Below are 21,034 nucleotides of genomic sequence, written 5' to 3' on the forward strand. Positions count from 1 at the left end.
ATATATTATTTCCTCAGGAGACTCTTCAACTTAAAAAACATAGTATTTGACTTTAGACTGAATTCAGAATAGAATACTGCAGCTGCTAGTTTTCAACATATCAACTTAGTTATACTCTATAACACATTCTTGGACTCCAATACCAATAACTTCACTACACAAGACAGACAACAGATAGATATAAAAGACCCATCCACAACCAAAGCAAGATGATGAAGATGATGGTCATCTTTCCAAGATTTACAGAGCAGCCATGTACCTTGGACAGGTGGAGCTTCTGGTTCTTCAGGTACAGGAACAGACACTTTCTCTTCTGTGATGATTTCCTTGGGAACTTCAGGCACTTTAAAGACATTGATTTGTTTACCATTAAGAATTTAGAAGATGTGCAAGATTCTGCAAAGAGCATGCAAAGAATACATGGGAAAGAACTTCATCTTATAAGACTTTGTGTGGAAAATGGCTTTGGAGGTGTGGTGCCCTTTGGGACATCCTAATTTTATAAATGAGTCTTCACAGCCTTCTTCACTTACTTCTCATCCTCTGTATATCCTTAAATGTAGATGTTCCCCACTGGTCTAACTCTGATGCTTTTAAAAATTGGCTCTACATTCTTTGAGCAATCATTCCTGCTCTCTCAGCTCTTATTTCCATGTCGATGACTTCTAGATCTACCTCTCTAGCCCTGATCTCTTTCCTCACTTCCAGATGCACACTCCCAATTTTTATACCTGAGAAGTGAAAAATATATTCACTATCTTCTAACATCAGTTCAGGGGCCCAGTGAACCATTCTCATGACCGTCTAGGTTCAGCCTTTACAGTTATCTTGGGCTCCCCTATGTCCCTAATTGCTTTGATAACAGACACTAACTTGATCTCCATCTCTCTCAAATCCAGTCTCCTTTTCCGTTTCTATCACCACTGATCTCATCCAGCTCTTAAAGACCTTAAGTAACTGCAATAACTCTTTTCTATTATCATTGTCTTCTAAGAGTTTGAACCGCTGCCAGTTATCTGAAGCCCAACTCCTATTAGTCTATACACCTGCTTCAAAAACTCTGGAACTTCCGACTGCACACAGACTAAAGTACGTGCCTTATACTGGCATTTCCAGAACTCCAAAATATGACTGTCATCTTTGTACCCAACCTTATCTTTCAGGATAGGCTGGATTTCTCCTGCTTGTCTATCTCTTTTTCTCTCTTTGTCTTAATTATTTCCCCCTTTTTTCTGTAAAATGTGTTTTATAAAAATACTTATACTTCAGTATTTTCTGCTCTAAGAACTATTATTAAAATGCTCAGACAACATTCAGAGAAATACATATTTTTTCTTCATGGTAGGTACCTTTTTCTCGCAGGACTGCTGGTTTTTTGGTAACAGGCACAGGTTCTTTCTTTACTGGAACAAGTCTCTTGGGAAGCTCAGACACTTTGAAGATATTAGTTTTATTTTAAAAAGAGTATTTAAAGACATTGAAAAAAGTGTTAAGATAAAAGAATCTATACTTAAGAGAGCAGCATCAAAATTAATGAAAACAAAGTAAGGACATTTTTGTTCCTAACAGTGAAGACAACTCATTGGATTCCACTTTAAGATATCAGAGTTTTTAAAAAAAAATTATGATGTCAGTGATGATGTGAATACCTTTAACTTCTGGTGTTTCAGGCTTCTTAACCATTGGGACTTTCTTCACTGGGACAACTTTCTTTGCCATCGCAGGTACTTTAAAGATATTAGTAGAATTTAATAGTATAAAATCACAAGATGCAATAGTACACATTAATTTGACAAGTCTGTTTAGCACTGTAACATATAGATGACAGTTAAACACATAGTACAGCACAATACATAATAAGGGAAGAGTGTCAAATTTTAGACAGCACACACAAATGAAGTAACTATTTACTTTACTGTAAGTACCTTTAGGAGGTGGAGCTTCTGGTTCTTTAATGACAGGAACTTTCTTCTCTGGAACAATCTTCTTGGGTTCTTCAGGCACTTGAAAGATAGGAATTTCTTTTAGAGTCAGATGATTACAATGAAAAGTTTAACGCTATGAATGAATAAAAAAGATAGCACTTATTTCTCTGGTATGCATATTGTAAAATTCTGTAGGACCAAAGTTTTATGTGTACAAATGACTTTTATTTTTGCCAATAAGGTCAAATGTTAAGTAAGGAGATGGAAGACTGACATTTTACCTTAACTAAGATATATAATAAACATAAAAATCAAATGATGTATTTTCCCATAGGGTGGATCCTGTCTTGTACCTGGTGGTGGGGCTTCTGCCTCCTCCTCTTCCACAACAGGAACTGGCTTTTCCTCTTCAGGAGCAATTTCCTCAGGTTCTTCACAGACTTTAAAGATAGAGTTAATTATAATTCAATGTGCAGAACTATATTCTAAAATGCACAGAATGTGAAACACAGTAAATAGTAATCTTGTTTTCTTCCCTTGTTTTGATGAGTATCTTATTTTTGTTAAGACGAACTCTCTCTATGCACTGATTTCTGTTTCTATTGATTTGAATGCTGGAAAAGCCCTTTTGGTGTTTAATGTCATCTATAGTCATTAGTTCTCTCATCCTACTTTGTGTGTACATTAGAGAAGCTTTGTTTAATTCTGCTAATGATGCCCTATATAGAGGCTGCTAACTAATTACTCAAAATAGATTTGAGCTCAGAACTGATTAAGAATGATGAAGCAGAACAAATAATTAAAGAACAGAAAATGACCACGATATACTGAATTAGAAAAGAAGAGGAACAAGGCTTAAATTAGAAATGGTCACAGTGGCAAGATCATTAATGGTCTTCTGTGTACCTTCTGGAGGAGGAGACTCTGCTTTCTTGGGGACAGGAGCAGCTGGTTCCTCTTCTAAGACAGGTTTCTTTGGCACCTCTGGCACTTAAGAGATATTAGTTAGTTTTACTTCTGGGTAGTTCAGGAGTACATAAAATGTCTAACATATTTAGTTTACATCTAGTTCAAATAACCCAGGGACAGATCCAAGAACAAAATTCATAATTAGGCCAGAGATCTGTTCTTGGATCCACATAGCGGTGAGAAAATGTGGCCCATTAAGATTAACAAAACTGTGTTAGTAAACTCTTCTAATACACCAGCTTAAAAAAAAATGATATTACTTAAAAGATTTAAAACCCTAAACATCCAATATAGTAGATCTGTAGTTGTAAATATAAGATGTTGACAAACAAAAGGGTTTCCTATAATAAGCCACTTTTGAGACCAAGAGTAAGTGCTTTTCTGCAGAATCTCTTTAGTGACATGTACCTTTAGCTGGTGGGACTTCGGGCTTTTTGGGAACAGCTACTTTCTTTTCTGGAACAACTTCTTTGGGAACTTCAGGCACTTTAAAGATATTAGCATTTTAACATTATGAAGAATCACTTGTAAGCATTCATTACATTTACACAGAACAAAATACTTTTTAAGAGATGGAGGCTGAATCCACCTCCACCAAACAATGGACAGTTACAAGTACCTTTAGCAGGTGGGACTTCTGGTTTTTTGGGAACCACTGGAGGCACTTTCTTTTCAGGAACAACTTCCTTGGGCACCTCAGGCACTTTAAAAGATATTAGTTTAGTTCTTAGCTCAGAGTTTCCATGACATAACGGAAAACATTAAGCTGAGTGGTGGAACATAGCATTTTAAAGATAGACATTTTTCTGTAGGAAGTAGTGGCAGTGAAAAGTACCTTTCACTGGTGGTGGTTCAGGTTTTTTGGCAACGACGGCAGGTGGTTTCTTTTCTGGGACAGGTTTCTTAGGTGGCACGGTCACTAAGGATATTACAATTTATGTTTTAGAATCAGTGAAGAAGAGTGAGAAAAAGGAGGGAAGCTCATCATGCCCAGGATTTTGAGGACAAGAAGGGCGAGACGGACTACAGTAGCCTTGCGGCTGGCCAGTACCTTTTGGAGGAGGAGTGGGCTCTGGCTCTTCCTCAATTTCAGCTGGAGGCTCTTCTGGGGCAATTTCCTCAGGCTCCTCGAGCACTTTAAAGACACAAGCTCATTTTAATGCTAGAATTGACTAAAAGTATATGAAATATTTTGCAAAAATATTTTTTGTTTTTACAGCACTAAGATGAGTGTTTAAAAAAAAAACAAAAACAAACCAGTTTGGAGAGTTTCATGATTACCTGCAGGGGGAGGACTTTCCGGTTTGGGAGGAATAACTTCAGGCACCTTCTTTTCTGGGACAGCTGCCTTCGGCACCTCGGGTACTTTAAAGATATTAGTATTTTTGTGATTAGACAGAGTAAAGACAAACAGACAGTGTCAAACACAGCAATATAGAGGTGACTACCTTTGGCGGGTGGGACTTCCGGCTTTTTAGGAGGCATCACAGGCACTTTCTTTTCAGGGACAACTTCCTTTGGAGCCTCGGGCACTTAAAAGATATTAGTTAAATTACATTTAGAAGTTATGAGATCACTAGAGCAAAATATTCTCAAGAACAGAAGAGTTAGTCTTTTTAAGCCTAAGGTTGATAATAAATACCTGTAACAGGTGGGACTTCTGGCTTTTTGGGGGGTGCCACAGGCACTTTCTTTTCAGGGATGACTTTCTTGGGAGCCTCAGGCACTTAAAAGATATTAGTAAAATTACATTTAGAAGTTACGAGATCATTGGAATAAATAATTTCAAGAGCAAAAGAGTTTTATCTTCTTAAATCTAAGGTGTCAGGTACCTGTAACCGGTGGAACTTCTGGCTTTTTAGGAGGTGCCGCTGGTGTTTTCTTTTCAGGGACAACTTCCTTGGGAGCCTCAGGCACTTAAAAGAAATTAGTATATTTACATTTAGTAGTTATGAGATCACTGGAATAAAGATTTTCAAGAGCAGAAGAGTTACGTCTTTTTAAGCCTAAAGTTCATGATACATACCTGTAACAGGTGGAACTTCTGGCTTTTTGGGAGGTGCCACAAGCACTTTCTTTTCAGGGGCAACTTCCTTGGGAGCCTCAGGCACTTAAAAGATATTAGTAAATTTATATTTAGAAGTTATGAGATCACTAAAACAAAATATTTTCAAGAGCAAAAGAGTTTAATCTTCTTAAATCGAAGGTAAGTGACGGGTACCTGTAATAGGTGGAACTTCTGGCTTTTTGGGAGGTGCCACTGGTGTTTTCTTTACAGGGACAATTTCTTGAGGAACTTCCGGAACTTAAAAGGTATTAGTAATTTTACACTTAGGTTAAAGAGATTGATGGAATAAAAGTATTTCCAAGAGCAGAGGAGGTATCTCCTCGGTAGAATATGGACTGGGGTAAAAATACCTGAAACTGGTGGGGCTTCCGGTCTTTCTGGTGGTGCCTTGGGAACTTTCTTTTCTGGGACAACCTCTTGGGGAACTTCAGGCACTTGAAAGATATCAGTAGTTTTACAGTTAGGTTAATGAAGAACAATGGGCTAAAATCATTCTCAACAACTGAAGAGACATTTCTTCTCCAAAATGATGTCTAGGCTAACATATACCTGTGACAGGTGGGGCTTCCGGTTTTTTGGGTGGTGCCTTGGGAACTTTCTTTTCTGGGACAACCTCTTGGGGAACTTCAGGCACTTGAAAGATATCAGTAGTTTTACAGTTAGGTTAATGAAGAACAATGGGCTAAAATCATTCTCAACAACTGAAGAGACATTTATTCTCCAAAATGATGTCTAGGCTAACATATACCTGTGACAGGTGGGGCTTCCGGTTTTTTGGGTGGTGCCTTGGGAACTTTCTTTTCTGGGACAACCTCTTGGGGAACTTCAGGCACTTGAAAGATATCAGTAGTTTTACAGTTAGGTTAAAGAAGAACAATGGGCTAAAATCATTCTCAACAACTGAAGAGACATTTCTTCTCCAAAATGATGTCTAGGCTAACATATACCTGTGACAGGTGGGGCTTCCGGTTTTTTGGGTGGTGCCTTGGGAACTTTCTTTTCTGGGACAACCTCTTGGGGAACTTCAGGCACTTGAAAGATATTAGTAGTTTTACAGTTAGGTTAATGAAGAACAATGGGCTAAAATCATTCTCAAGAACAGAAGAGACATTTCTTCTCCAAAATGATGTCTAGGCTAACATATACCTGTGACAGGTGGGGCTTCCGGTTTTTTGGGTGGTGCCTTGGGAACTTTCTTTTCTGGGACAACCTCTTGGGGAACTTCAGGCACTTGAAAGATATCAGTAGTTTTACAGTTAGGTTAATGAAGAACAATGGGCTAAAATCATTCTCAAGAACCGAAGAGACATTTCTTCTCCAAAATGATGTCTAGGCTAACATATACCTGTGACACGTGGGGCTTCCGGTTTTTTGGGTGGTGCCTTGGGAACTTTCTTTTCTGGGACCACCTCTTGGGGAACTTCAGGCACTTGAAAGATATCAGTAGTTTAACACTTCAGTTAACAAAGGGCAATAGACTAAAACTGTTTTCAATAGCAGAAGACATAGTTCTTTTGCAGAGTGAGGGCACTGCCAACATATACCTGTGACAGGTGGGGCTTCTGTTATTTTGGGTGGTGCCTTGGGAACTTTCTTTTCTGGGACAACCTCTTGGGGAACTTCAGGCACTTGAAAGATATTAGTAGTTTTACAGTTAGGTTAATGAAGAACAATGGGCTAAAATCATTCTCAAGAACCGAAGAGACATTTCTTCTCCAAAATGATGTCTAGGCTAACATATACCTGTGACAGGTGGGGCTTCCGGTTTTTTGGGTGGTGCCTTGGGAACTTTCTTTACTGGGACCACCTCTTGGGGAACTTCAGGCACTTGAAAGATATCAGTAGTTTAACACTTCAGTTAACAAAGGGCAATAGACTAAAACTGTTTTCAATAGCAGAAGACATAGTTCTTTTGCAGAATGAGGGCAGGATCAACATATACCTGTGACAGGTGGGGCTTCCGGTCTTTCTGGTGGTGCCTTGGGAACTTTCTTTTCTGGGACAACCTCTCGGGGAACTTCAGGCACTTGAAAGATATTAGTAGTTTTACAGTTAGGTTAATGAAGAACAATGGGCTAAAATCATTCTCAAGAACTGAAGAGACATTTCTTCTCCCAAATGATGTCTAGGCTAACATATACCTGTGACACGTGGGGCTTCCGGTTTTTTGGGTGGTGCCTTGGGAACTTTCTTTTCTGGGACCACCTCTTGGGGAACTTCAGGCACTTGAAAGATATTAGTAGTTTTACAGTTAGGTTAATGAAGAACAATGGGCTAAAATCATTCTCAACAACTGAAGAGACATTTCTTCTCCAAAATGATGTCTAGGCTAACATATACCTGTGACAGGTGGGGCTTCCGGTTTTTTGGGTGGTGCCTTGGGAACTTTCTTTTCTGGGACAACCTCTCGGGGAACTTCAGGCACTTGAAAGATATTAGTAGTTTTACAGTTAGGTTAATGAAGAACAATGGGCTAAAATCATTCTCAAGAACTGAAGAGACATTTCTTCTCCAAAATGATGTCTAGGCTAACATATACCTGTGACAGGTGGGGCTTCCGGTTTTTTGGGTGGTGCCTTGGGAACTTTCTTTTCTGGGACAACCTCTTGGGGAACTTCAGGCACTTGAAAGATATTAGTAGTTTAACACTTTAGTTAACAAAGGGCAATAGACTAAAACTGTTTTCAATAGCAGAAGACATAGTTCTTTTGCAGAGTGAGGGCAGTGCCAACATATACCTGTGACAGGTGGGGCTTCCGGTCTTTCTGGTGGTGCCTTGGGAACTTTCTTTTCTGGGACAACCTCTCGGGGAACTTCAGGCACTTGAAAGATATTAGTAGTTTTACAGTTAGGTTAATGAAGAACAATGGGCTAAAATCATTCTCAAGAACAGAAGAGACATTTCTTCTCCAAAATGATGTCTAGGCTAACATATACCTGTGACACGTGGGGCTTCCGGTTTTTTGGGTGGTGCCTTGGGAACTTTCTTTTCTGGGACCACCTCTTGGGGAACTTCAGGCACTTGAAAGATATTAGTAGTTTTACACTTCCGTTAACAAAGGGCAATAGACTAAAACTGTTTTCAATAGCAGAAGACATAGTTCTTTTGCAGAGTGAGGGCAGTGCCAACATATACCTGTGACAGGTGGGGCTTCTGTTATTTTGGGTGGTGCCTTGGGAACTTTCTTTTCTGGGACAACCTCTTGGGGAACTTCAGGCACTTGAAAGATATTAGTAGTTTTACAGTTAGGTTAATGAAGAACAATGGGCTAAAATCATTCTCAAGAACTGAAGAGACATTTCTTCTCCAAAATGATGTCTTGGCTAACATATACCTGTGACAGGTGGGGCTTCCGGTTTTTTGGGTGGTGCCATGGGAACTTTCTTTTCTGGGACAACCTCTTGGGGAACTTCAGGCACTTGAAAGATATTAGTAGTTTTACAGTTAGGTTAATGAAGAACAATGGGCTAAAATCATTCTCAAGAACTGAAGAGACATTTCTTCTCCAAAATGATGTCTAGGCTAACATATACCTGTGACAGGTGGGGCTTCCGGTTTTTTGGGTGGTGCCTTGGGAACTTTCTTTTCTGGGACAACCTCTTGGGGAACTTCAGGCACTTGAAAGATATTAGTAGTTTAACACTTTAGTTAACAAAGGGCAATAGACTAAAACTGTTTTCAATAGCAGAAGACATAGTTCTTTTGCAGAGTGAGGGCAGTGCCAACATATACCTGTGACAGGTGGGGCTTCCGGTCTTTCTGGTGGTGCCTTGGGAACTTTCTTTTCTGGGACAACCTCTCGGGGAACTTCAGGCACTTGAAAGATATTAGTAGTTTTACAGTTAGGTTAATGAAGAACAATGGGCTAAAATCATTCTCAAGAACAGAAGAGACATTTCTTCTCCAAAATGATGTCTAGGCTAACATATACCTGTGACACGTGGGGCTTCCGGTTTTTTGGGTGGTGCCTTGGGAACTTTCTTTTCTGGGACCACCTCTTGGGGAACTTCAGGCACTTGAAAGATATTAGTAGTTTTACACTTCCGTTAACAAAGGGCAATAGACTAAAACTGTTTTCAATAGCAGAAGACATAGTTCTTTTGCAGAGTGAGGGCAGTGCCAACATATACCTGTGACAGGTGGGGCTTCTGTTATTTTGGGTGGTGCCTTGGGAACTTTCTTTTCTGGGACAACCTCTTGGGGAACTTCAGGCACTTGAAAGATATTAGTAGTTTTACAGTTAGGTTAATGAAGAACAATGGGCTAAAATCATTCTCAAGAACTGAAGAGACATTTCTTCTCCAAAATGATGTCTTGGCTAACATATACCTGTGACAGGTGGGGCTTCCGGTTTTTTGGGTGGTGCCATGGGAACTTTCTTTTCTGGGACAACCTCTTGGGGAACTTCAGGCACTTGAAAGATATTAGTAGTTTTACAGTTAGGTTAATGAAGAACAATGGGCTAAAATCATTCTCAACAACTGAAGAGACATTTCTTCTCCCAAATGATGTCTAGGCTAACATATACCTGTGACAGGTGGGGCTTCCGGTTTTTTGGGTGGTGCCTTGGGAACTTTCTTTTCTGGGACAACCTCTTGGAGAACTTCAGGCACTTGAAAGATATTAGTAGTTTAACACTTTAGTTAACAAAGGGCAATAGACTAAAACTGTTTTCAATAGCAGAAGACATAGTTCTTTTGCAGAGTGAGGGCACTGCCAACATATACCTGTGACAGGTGGGGCTTCCGGTCTTTCTGGTGGTGCCTTGGGAACTTTCTTTTCTGGGACAATCTCTTGGGGAACTTCAGGCACTTGAAAGATATTAGTAGTTTTACAGTTAGGTTAATGAAGAACAATGGGCTAAAATCATTCTCAACAACTGAAGAGACATTTCTTCTCCAAAATGATGTCTAGGCTAACATATACCTGTGACAGGTGGGGCTTCCGGTTTTTTGGGTGGTGCCTTGGGAACTTTCTTTTCTGGGACAACCTCTTGGGGAACTTCAGGCACTTGAAAGATATTAGTAGTTTTACACTTCAGTTAACAAAGGGCAATAGACTAAAACTGTTTTCAATAGCAGAAGACATAGTTCTTTTGCAGAGTGAGGGCAGGGCCAACATATACCTGTGACAGGTGGGGTTTCTGGTTTTTTGGGTGGTGCCTTGGGAACTTTATTTTCTGGGACAACTTCTTGAGCAGCTTCAGGCACTTGAAAGACGTTAGTAAGTTTAGAATTTAGGAATATTGAAGGCATATACTATAATGATAGTGAAGGGGACAAGACAATATATATTCTTAACACAGCAGTGGGAATAAATACCTTTAGCAGGTGGAACTTCTGGTTTTTTGGGCACAGCCACAGGCACTTTCTTTTCAGGTACAACTTCTTTAGGAACTTCAGGAACTTTGAAGATATTAGTATCTGTTAGTTAGAAACTAAAAAATAGGGATATCGACAACACATTTACCCAAGCAAATGCCATTTGTGAAACTGGCAGACACTTCTAAGCACCTTTTCCCAGCCCCCTGAAACAGGTACCCAGCAACATGGAAGGATAAATACCTTTAGCAGGTGGAGCTTCTGGCTTTTTAGGAGGAGCCACAGGCACTTTCTTTTCAGGGATGGCTTCCTTTGGTGGCACCTCGGGCACTTAAAAGATATTGGTAATTTGTGTTTAGAGAAGGTGAAAATAATTAATCACAATATCATGTAATCATACACCAAGATATTTTGGATACCTGCTGACTCTTTTTTCTTTAAAATTATATCACCTTTATGTAGTGGGATTTATACATGTAATTTTTCTAGCAAAAATAGCAGTTATTTTTCTCCCTGTTATGTTATCATTGACTTTACCTGCAGAAGGAGGACTTTCCGGTTTGGGAGGAATAACTTCAGGCACCTTCTTTTCTGGGACAGCTACCTTCGGCACCTCAGGTACTTTAAAGATATTAGTATTTTCATGATTAGACAGAGTAAAGACAGACAGTGTCAAACACAGCAACATGGAAGTGACTACCTTTGGCGGGTGGGACTTCCGGCTTTTTAGGAGGCATCACAGGCACTTTCTTTTCAGGGACAACTTCCTTTGGAGCCTCGGGCACTTAAAAGATATTAATTAAATTGCATTTAGGAATTCTGAGGTCACTGGAACAAATATTTTCAAGAGCAGAAGAGTTACGTCTTTTTAAGCCTAAGGTTTGTGACAAATACCTGTAACAGGTGGGACTTCTGGCTTTTTAGGAGGCAGCACAGGCACTTTCTTTTCAGGGACGACTTCCTTTGGAGCCTCGGGCACTTAAAAGATATTAATTAAATTACATTTAGGAATTCTGAGGTCACTGGAACAAATATTTTCAAGAGCAGAAGAGTTACGTCTTTTTAAGCCTAAGGTTTGTGACAAATACCTGTAACAGGTGGGACTTCTGGCTTTTTAGGAGGCATCACAGGCACTTTCTTTTCAGGGACGACTTCCTTGGGAGCCTCGGGCACTTAAAAAATATTAGTAAAATTATATTATGAGTTATGAGATCACTAGAGAAAAATATTTTCAAGAGCAGAAGAGTTATCCTAAAGTTTGTGACAAATACCTGTAACAGGTGGGACTTCAGGCTTTTTAGGAGGTGCCACAGGCACTTTCTTTTCAGGGACAACTTCCTTGGGAGCCTCAGGCACTTAAAAGATATTAGTGAATTTACATTTAGGCGTTATGTGACCACTGGAACAAAATACTTTCAAGAGCAGAAGAGTTATATCTTCTTAAACCTAAGATTCATGACAAATACCTGTAACAGGTGGAACTTCTGGCTTTTTAGGAGGTGCCACAGGTACTTTCTTTTCGGGGGCAACTTCCTTAGGAGCCTCAGGCACTTTGAAGATATTAGTAAATTTACATTTGAGTCACAAGGATCAACAAAGACAAGAAGCACACTTACACAGCAGAAGCACTTTTCAGGTAGCTAGCAAGGCAGTTCTTTCCATAACCCTCCCTCTCCCATCCAGTGGAGCTGTAAGGAATGTACCTTTGACAGATACAACTGCAGGCTTTTGGGGAGGAGGCAATTTCTCTTCCCAGACAACTTCTTCTGCAGCCTCAGGCACTTTAAAGATATTAATATTTTTATGTTTAGAGGTTATAAGAATCAGGACAAACAGGAAACACATTGATATAGGAAAAGACATTTTTCCAAACTTTTAGCAACATATACCTTCATCAGGAAGGACTTCAAGCTTTTTGTGACGAACCACATATGTCTTCTTTTCAGGGACAATTCCTTGAGGAGCTTCGGGCACTTTAAGAAATTAATATTTTAAAATTGAGTGTTGCAAAGATCAGTAGGAACAATAAAATAGTTTCAAGACAAGAAGAGTTCTTTCTTTTTGAACTTGCGGGAATAGGAACTTGTACCTTTAACAGGTGGAGGTTCTCTTTTTTTGGAAGGAACTCTTTTTGCAGGAACACCTTCTTGAACATCTTCAGGCACTTAAAAGATATTAGTATTTCACATGTCAGAGTTAAAATGATTATTGAAAACAGTAACCACAATAAGTTAGCAGATGGAGTTTTCTAGAAGCCTCGTCTCTAGTCTTCTCCTTGCCCTACCAATCAACTAAGTCAAATGGTAAGGTTAGTAGGATCTTTGAGAAGAGGGGCTCGCCCTTCTCCAGCACCCAGCAGAGTTCCTATGACACTGTAGGCCTGCCTCACAAAGCATTTCTTGAATGAATACTTTTAATAGGAGGGTTTTCTGTTTTGATAGAAACTGCCACATATTTTCATTTGAGAGGGAACTTCTCGTGGAGCTTCAGATGCTTTAAAGAGATTAGTATATTTACATTTAGGAGTTACGAAGAACATTAGAAAAACAGAGTCTTAAGAACAGAGGACAGATGACTTCTTCAGTATCTGTTCAGAGGTGACATGTACCTTTCACAGGTGGAGGTTCTGGCGCTTTCAGAACATCCTCAGATACATTCATTTCAGGAGCAACTTCTTTCACAGCTTCAGCTAGTTTGAAGATATTAGTATTACACTGGGAGGTTAAGGGATCAGTGGAGATGTTAATGACATTAACAGAATCAAAGTAATTTTTATGGGTATAAGGATGCTTCCCTCAAGAACTGGATGAAGTATAAAGTCTTGAAGAAAGGAATCAAATCTGGTCTTTGTTTTTTGTTCCCCAGCTCCCTGGCACAATGCACCTAATGGGTATTTATTAAATAAATGAAGGAAGGGATGAAGGCATGAGTGATACCTTTAGTGGAAGGTGTTTCAATTTCAGGGGGAGCAGCCATGAGTGTTTCCTTTACAGGAACGACTTCTTGAGGTGATTCAGGCACTTTAAAGATATTAATGCATGGTATCTCAGAGTGATGAAGAGCAACGGGGAGTTTCAGTTGTAACTCCGCCCACAGGAATGCCCCAGACTGGGAGACCGCCTTGCTCCCTGAGTCTAATTCTTTGGGAACAGTATGAATAGTTGATTATCAGGAGCTATTTTTTTTTGTCCCCTCAGGCACTATCAATATTAGTTATTTTATTTCTTTGAATGGTAGGTGTATAGAGAATTAGATGACAGAAATTCAGCGGTAAATGAAAAAAACTGATTTTTAAAATAATTAACAATGCATAATTTTGTTATAAGTTTGAGGAGAATAAAACAGCTCCCTTCTTATCTGGAATGGCTTTATTTTGTACCCTCATCTTAGGCCCTATAAAAAGGTGATTGTTTTTCAAGTATAGGAGAAAGGAAAAACAACTAAAAGATTTTAGACTGAGGAAAAATCACTGTTAAAGTGTTCAGATATTCTTTAAATTACAGAATATTAGGGGCATTGTGAAGAAATTGTTTTTTTCTGAATGTCTTAAAACATTCCCATCTTTTGATTTATCTACAAATATTCAAAATAGGAAAATGTAGGACTCTAAAAATAAAAGACAGTGAGAGGAGCAAATAAATATTCAGGGCAGAATTCCAGCTTTAACTGGTTTTGGTTTTAACCGCCTTGGCTTTAGAAGGCTCCCAGGTGGAGATATTACAGCTAGAACCGCTCCACAATGAATTAATATTTTATTTTAAGTCATGTTTTTCTGAAAAAATTTCTATGATATTTAAGTCTTAGGGGAAATCAGTTATTTCAAATTCACACACTTGTTTTTGGTAGTAAGCTTATTTTAATAGAAGAGCAATTCCAACTGGTAGTTGTATTATATCCTAGAATTTCAGTCCCATGGAGAGTTTAAATTATTGACTTATGGTCTACAGCCAAGCACCTCTGTTATTTGAAGGCACTAGTTTCTGCTTTAAAGGGGATGGAGTGAGCAAATTCAGTCTAGTTTCAGGGAAATAAATGTTATAAGTGAGCTCATGTAGATTTTTTTCTAGCTAGTCTGTATTTTATTTTTTAAGGAAACAGTAATAGCCATTTGCTATTGAAGAATCCATCTGCACATTATATGTGTGTGTGTGGGTGTGTGTATTTTTTTTCCCCTAGAGGCCTCATAGATAAAATTTATAGCCCAAGCATTTCTATATGTATAAGTTAAGGATTTTTTCCCCTTTATGACTCATGGGAATATGCATATACTCAGTTGAGCTGCTGCTTTGGGGGAACCACTTCTCAGAAGTGACTTCTCTGGTAGCATCTGGAGCTTTTAAGATATTAGTATTTTTACATGTGTTAAGTACAACTACAATCATGAGATAAGGAAGTCGACTTTCTTGTGGCTTGTACCTTTTGGTGGTGGTGTTTTTCTTCTTTTGGTAACAGGAGCTTGTCTCGCTGGAACACCTTCCTTGGAGACTTCTAACTCTTTAAAGATATTAGTATTTTTTAAGAGAGAAAAGCCAAAGACATGAAGACATGACTGACAAAGAAAGTTAGGTATATTAACAGATGTTATAACTTTAAGTTAGGAGTTTAATTTTTGTTCCCAGAGTTTATCTTTATTCATTGCATGAGTGGGACTTGATTCTGGGGGTAACTCATAGATAGTCTTGGAGTATCTTAGGTGCTCTAAAGATATTAGTGTTTTAGCATTAGAGGCTGTGAAAATCTGCACAAAACACTAAACATATTTTTCAGATTGACGAAGAAAGACTTTCTTATTTAGATTTCCATAGCTAAGAATTATACCTTTAGTTGGAGGATGCTCTGGAATTTTGGGAACAGCCTCAGTAGACTCCACCTCTGGAAAAACGTCTCTGGTTGTATCAGGCTCTTTAAAGATATTAGTAGGTTTACACTTAGAAGTTGTAAAAACAGTAAATTATGTAACATGCAATTTTTGAGTCTTGAAGCCAAAGATATTCATCCAAGTTTGATGTTGCTGAAATGTACCTTTAGTTGTCGGTGTTTCCCTCTTTTTAGGCATAGTCACATATATTTTGTCCTCTGGAACAACTTTCTTGGGTGTTTCAGGCACTTAAAAGATATGAGTATAGTTATATTTATATAAATGGTGAAAGAAAGTGTTGAGTTAAAAAATGAACCAAAAATAAATTTTCTTCCTACTAGATCATTGTTGTTATATACCTTTTGCTAGTTTGGTTTTTGTCTTTTGAGGATGAGTCACAAGTACTTTTTCTTCCAGAGTTGATTCTTCAGATACTTCATAAACTTTAAAGATATTAGTATGTATAAATCAGAGGCATTTCAAGATAGATAAAGAATAGCATTAAGATATAATACAAAATAGACATACAAATGACTCAAATTACTGGTAGTACACAGACCCAAATTAGTGACAATAATGCACTGACTAGGAAAAAGCCTCATTTCCAGTTTTATGATACAGGACTCTCAGCACTTTTTTTTTAATAAGCATAATAATAAAATTGAGGAATTCACTGACCAGGGACTACTATATAATTCTACTTTGCAGAAAGCTACTGGTAAAATTTTCCTATTGCTGTTAATTTTTATGGATTTAGTCTTAAAAAACAGAGTCGATGTTGAGTTGCACATAAAGAGTTCTCCTACATTTGACCTACTGGAAATTCATGTAAGCCATTTCCTTTTTCAGTAACCTAGTTATCTGTATTTTCAAACCAAATCTAGTTTATGGTTTCATACTTAATATAAATGTGAAAGCCATTTAGGGATTAGAAGCAGAAAAGAAAAATAAAAAAGATTAAATATTTGGAAAATAAGGCAAATGAATAAAATGAAGACTTCTCCAGTTTTTAGAAAGAAAGACTGGCTGATAATCATAACCAAACTCAAGTATAAAAAGGGTACTCAAAGGAGGGAGTTATCATATATATATTTATCATAACCTGTTATTATAGGATAACAAAAAATGGCTTTAAATTATAGACTTAAAAAAATGGAAGAATATCTTCACTATTGGCATTTTCACTCTTCAGATTACTGAATAGTATTCTACTTAGAATATTTGATTACTCATATTATTTTACTCTTCAAATTAATCATACTTTTTCATGAAAGCAAAAAAAAAATGGCTTGAGAATTCTTTTGAGGTTCTATTGGGCTTGTGAATCTATGGGTATTTGAGCAGCATTACCAAAATGTTTCCAACAGTTGTTGTGAAGAGTTTAAAAACACTAATGGTAAAGTATTTTGATTCTACAAAATCCAAGTAAAATATTACTCTGAAGTTAAAGTCAATTGCCTTATGGTCTGAAAAAATAAACTGCTTAAAAGCAGAAGACATTTGCTACACAGAAGACATTAACAAGACAAGACAATGACAAATTCAACAAGACAAATGACTTTTCTAAAACTGGGCAACATTATATGTACAAGACTATTCATTTTTTTTAAAATAATGAGGAAATGTACCTTGTCTAAGGCTAATAGCCACTGAGATTATTTAATTTTAGATGAATAATTTTGGCATGTTAGTCTTTTACAAGATATTAGTATATTTACTTTTAAAAGCTATGAAGACAAACATGAATGAACCAAAGACAACCACCGATTTTTCTACACTCACTGTATATCGTTGCATCTTCAGAAAGAACTATAGGTGATTCTTCTTCTTGAATACTTTTCTTATGCACCTCAAGAACTTCATCAAGAACTTCAAAGATATTAGTATATTAATTGTTATAAATAATAAATTTGATATTAAGGAAATAAAGAGACAAAATAACAAATACTTAACATCACACAGTCACTTTCAACCATGAGTAACTAAACACAGAATCATTTCATGTTGTGACTAGTATCAGTGTATACCTTTAGCAGGTGGGACTTCAGGCTCTTTGGGAACAGCTTCACGAACTTTTTCTTCTGGAACAATTTTCTTGGGTACTTCACGTGCTTTAAAGATATTTGTTTGTTTTATTTTTAAGAATTTCGTATTTGGATATAAAATATCAAGACAGAATGGGGCATCTGACAAGGAGAATGTCAAAAATTCAAAAGCTGTAGGTCAACTAAATACACAGTCAATGCATTTCTCTAGATGGCCTTGTTGATGAGTTCTTGATTCGTTATATTAGAAAGACTTGGCCCTTTGGATACAGCATCATTTTCTATCGTCATTTGGAATGTGTTTGTTTCCAGAGCTACTTGACAAGAGGTTCCAAAATGAATTATTTTTGAAAAAGAAATTGAGGGGTTGGTCAATATTGCTTAATTATTGCTTAAGAAGAGGATCAATACAAACATTAACAAAATTTAGGCTTAAGCTTTTGTTCCCAGAGGGTCATCACAAAAGGGAGGATTACGGTACAGAACATTCATTGAAGTTTACATCATTCAACCAGATTGTTGCACTGAGGGGAGAACGTTCTCTCTCTCTCCTCTCCACAGTGAGTAAGTAAAAGGGAGTTTCATATTACTAGTGAATCAGCAAAGGCAGATACCTTTAGCTGGTGGGATCTTGGGCTCCTCAGGAACACGCACTTTTTCTTCCACCACAATTTTCTTGGGTACTTCGGGTACTTTAAAGATAGTAGTAATAATTTCTTTTACTTTTAAACATTCAAAAGATTGTTAACAAGTAGAGCAAAAGAGAAATGTAAACACAGAACAGAACATAGCCACGATAATAAAATACAGACATCACTTTATCAAATACATTATCGTAATTAAAAGGAATTAAATTTTGATAACAAATACAACAACAAAATCCAGGGGAATTTTCCACATAAGAATTGTAAGAATTTGAAAGAAAAATGAATAAGACACCTTCAGCTGGTGCTATTTCTGCTTGTTTTGGTGGAATAATTGGTATTTTTTCTTCAGTAATAACATTCTTAAATACTTCAGATACTTTAAAGATATTAGTATATATTGCTTATTAGATATAGTTTTTTATTTCTATTGTGAAATTCAAGAGGCTTAAAAGATCAACAGGGACATTCAACACACAGTCACTATGTCTTTATATTTACTAGGTCATTAAATTAATAATTAATAGGAAAACATGGATTTATCAGTAAGCAAACTGGTGAATATATAATCAAATAGTACCAAAGAAGGCAAACTGGGCTCACTATTTGGTTAGTAGGGATATTTGCTTTGGGTATTTTAAGTATAACAGTGACTTTCTTTTTTGGTAGAACTTCTTTTGGACCTTCAGCCACTTTAAAGATATTAGTTTGTTTTAGACATTCCCAAAACACAAAACACAGACGAAAACACAAGAAGAATGCAAACTTGTAAAGCAGCCAAGGTGCTACTGTATGTAAATTTAGTTAAGTAATTTTTCACCAATAAAATACCTTTAGCCGGTGGCTCTTTTCGAGGAACAACTTTAGTAGGTGGTTTTTTTGGAGGGATGATTTTCTCGGATATCTCAGGCCCTTTAAAGATATTAGTTTTGGGTTTAGAATGAACTCTTGAAGTCTGATGGTGCGTGATGACTAAAGTTAGTACCATGAGGGCTCATAAAATGCTTTATCTATTCCTATTTAAAAAATTTATACACATCTATTTCCAAGAAAAACTTGAATTTGATAAATTTCATCTGTATTGTAAATTTACCATGTGTTCTAAGCACACACACATTTCTTCATATTACACACGTATTATTAATTTGTTCAACATCTGTAGTGGTCTTGCAGAGAATGTATTTGCTTTATGGCTTATCATCAGAATATGCTAGAATGCAGGTGCTGCTACCACACTTCATTTCCTTCCTTAATGTCATTTCTCTAATGAAAATATGTAACGGTAGAAGCTTTGGATAAGTAATTATCAGTTTGTGAACAGCTGACTGAACTGCTGACAAAACAATGGTTGTTTGGCCTGAACATGTAAATTCCTCAGTGAACTGAGGAGGTTCTTTTTCATTCAACTGATGACACTAGCCAGTTATTCTGGTACCTGTAACAATCATGTAACATCCTTACTTGGACTTTAAAAAGATTCCACAAATTCATACGATGGCCTCATTAGGTAAGTAGATAGCAAATATTATCATCTTGTTGGCTAAAATTACACTCTGTGGTTAATCTCTACTCCGTATCAATCATTGCCATCAAGTAGTTTAAATTCATGCTTAAAGAATTCCATGATTTTATCATGGAAAGTAAGTGGGTTTCTAGTGTTCCAAACTGAACGTGAAATGTGCTTAAAAAAAAAAGAGCAACAGAAAGCAATTTGTAATATCTGCACAACTCCCTATATACCTTTAGGTGGAGCTTTGGGTTTCTCATATACTTCCACTTCTTCAGCCTCTAAGACTTCTATTACCCTATGGACTTCTTCAGCTCTGTGAACTTCTTCAGCTCTATACTCTTCTACTTTGACGAATTCTTCTACCTCATGGAACTCTTCTTCTTCAAAATATTCCTCAACCTCACGGAACTCTTCTTCTTCAAGAGCTTCTTCCACTTGGGCTTCCACTACTTCGAACTCTGTTCTTTCCTCTACTACTTCCTCTTTGTGGAAAGCAACTGATATTTTTTCTTCAAGGACAGTTCTCCCTGAAAGAGCATCTATTTTAAGAGATTTGTTTTTCTTTAAATACAGCAGAAATAAAGAAGTAAGTTCAAAATATCAAATAAAAACAACTAAAAAAGGCTTTCATGCAACAATACATGAAAATCAAAGATCTTCCCCAAAGTACCTTTAGCTGGGGGAACAGCTTCTTTTTTAGGCACAGGGACTTTCTTTTCAGGGACTTTCTTTTCTGGGATTTTCTTTTCTGGGACTTTCTTTTCTGGGAATTTCTTTTGTACTTCAGGCACTTTAAAGACATAGTTTTAATATTTAAGAATGTCAAGAGCAAGCTTTCATAGCAGAAGACATCAAAAACAATCAAGACAAAGACATAAAACATCCAAATCTTAATGAAAAAAAGATGAAAAGAAAGTTCAGGTTAAAAAGAGAAGATGTACCTTTGGCTGGAGGGGCCTCCTTCTTCTGAACAGGAACAGGTATTTTTTCTTCAGGAACCTTCTTTGGCACTTTAAAGATATTAGGCATTTCAGTTAGCTGACAATACTCAATAATAAACATGAAATAAAAGCATCAGAAACAACATCAGTATTACAATAATCAGAGTCGAAAGAGCCACTCTGTACCACTGAACACTGATTTCAGAGGCAACAAAGATATTTTCCCTGATCATTCATTTGTGCTAACCCTATCTTTAGAAGAAGATATGTCCGCAAAGAATCTGTGCTATCCTATTTTGCTTTTAAACAGCAGGGATTACCAATACTGGGCCTACTTGTACTATTTTTAATTTGATGAAGGCTCTTTTGAAGAGATTAGCATCACAGAGTACTTAAGCCTTGACATAGGTGGCAGGTTCTGCTGGGCGCTGTGGAGTCTGCTGAGGACATCTACTGTGATGGGGCAGCACAACCCAGCCGAGTCAGAGCACTACTGAAGCATAACTTAACTAGGAAGCACTGAGAAATAGACATTTTGTAATAATAACCTTGAATGCTCTGGCCAGATATTAAAAAAGGGACATGAGGCTCTTTAAAATAATTACTAGCTAAGCATCAGAACAGATAATACAGTAGACATAATTATTGTAATAATTATGTGAGAAGACTCCACTTATGTAATGGGATAAAATCTAGGAATTGAAGGTTGGGAAGAGGGGATCCATTGTAATGTATATAAGTATAGGGAGATG

At 37.3% G+C, this 21,034-nt stretch overlaps 2 protein-coding genes across 2 annotated transcripts in view; both read right to left on the minus strand.

The window, feature by feature from the left end:
• TTN (titin) overlaps nt 1–21,034 on the minus strand; it is a 284,130-nt gene that overhangs the window by 119,310 nt on the left and 143,786 nt on the right. Inside the window, exons 152-183 of the mRNA XM_064484940.1 lie at nt 20,283–20,351; nt 20,012–20,131; nt 19,572–19,868; nt 18,663–18,743; nt 17,802–17,879; nt 17,170–17,253; nt 16,925–17,011; nt 15,502–15,585; nt 15,307–15,390; nt 15,103–15,186; nt 14,701–14,778; nt 13,221–13,304; nt 12,893–12,973; nt 12,374–12,448; nt 12,174–12,257; nt 11,988–12,065; nt 11,751–11,834; nt 11,556–11,639; nt 11,373–11,456; nt 11,179–11,262; nt 10,985–11,068; nt 10,822–10,905; nt 10,528–10,614; nt 4,343–4,426; nt 4,176–4,259; nt 3,946–4,029; nt 3,730–3,813; nt 3,514–3,597; nt 3,303–3,380; nt 2,832–2,915; nt 2,279–2,365; nt 1,926–2,003 (exon numbers count right to left, since the gene is read on the minus strand). Of these exons, the coding sequence (XP_064341010.1) occupies nt 1,926–2,003; nt 2,279–2,365; nt 2,832–2,915; nt 3,303–3,380; nt 3,514–3,597; nt 3,730–3,813; nt 3,946–4,029; nt 4,176–4,259; nt 4,343–4,426; nt 10,528–10,614; nt 10,822–10,905; nt 10,985–11,068; nt 11,179–11,262; nt 11,373–11,456; nt 11,556–11,639; nt 11,751–11,834; nt 11,988–12,065; nt 12,174–12,257; nt 12,374–12,448; nt 12,893–12,973; nt 13,221–13,304; nt 14,701–14,778; nt 15,103–15,186; nt 15,307–15,390; nt 15,502–15,585; nt 16,925–17,011; nt 17,170–17,253; nt 17,802–17,879; nt 18,663–18,743; nt 19,572–19,868; nt 20,012–20,131; nt 20,283–20,351 (2,886 nt within the window). The remainder of the gene's footprint in view (nt 1–1,925; nt 2,004–2,278; nt 2,366–2,831; nt 2,916–3,302; nt 3,381–3,513; nt 3,598–3,729; nt 3,814–3,945; nt 4,030–4,175; nt 4,260–4,342; nt 4,427–10,527; nt 10,615–10,821; nt 10,906–10,984; nt 11,069–11,178; nt 11,263–11,372; nt 11,457–11,555; nt 11,640–11,750; nt 11,835–11,987; nt 12,066–12,173; nt 12,258–12,373; nt 12,449–12,892; nt 12,974–13,220; nt 13,305–14,700; nt 14,779–15,102; nt 15,187–15,306; nt 15,391–15,501; nt 15,586–16,924; nt 17,012–17,169; nt 17,254–17,801; nt 17,880–18,662; nt 18,744–19,571; nt 19,869–20,011; nt 20,132–20,282; nt 20,352–21,034) is intronic.
• On the minus strand, nt 6,440–8,337 carry LOC116153057 (titin-like). The gene is made up of 7 exons (XM_064485387.1): nt 8,298–8,337; nt 8,106–8,182; nt 7,900–8,008; nt 7,701–7,784; nt 7,566–7,585; nt 6,905–6,968; nt 6,440–6,789 (listed from the first exon to the last, which is right to left on the minus strand). The coding sequence occupies exons 1-7, from the start codon at nt 8,335–8,337 to the stop codon at nt 6,695–6,697; spliced, it is 489 nt and encodes a 162-aa protein (XP_064341457.1). The 3' UTR covers nt 6,440–6,694.

The sequence above is a fragment of the Camelus dromedarius genome, chromosome 4, assembly GCF_036321535.1.
Source record: "Camelus dromedarius isolate mCamDro1 chromosome 4, mCamDro1.pat, whole genome shotgun sequence".
Classification (NCBI taxonomy): Eukaryota; Metazoa; Chordata; class Mammalia; order Artiodactyla; family Camelidae; genus Camelus; species Camelus dromedarius.

Coding starts and splice junctions, on each gene's coding strand:
- LOC116153057 (XM_064485387.1), bottom strand. CDS start 8,337: ATGGCACCACCCAAAAAACCGGAAGCCCCACCTGTCACAG. Junction 8,183..8,297: donor GGAAGCCCCACCTGTCACAG/GTATATGTTAGC, acceptor ATATCTTTCAAG/TGCCTGAAGTTCCCCAAGAG. Junction 7,785..7,899: donor GGAAGCCCCACGTGTCACAG/GTATATGTTAGC, acceptor ATATCTTTCAAG/TGCCTGAAGTTCCCCGAGAG.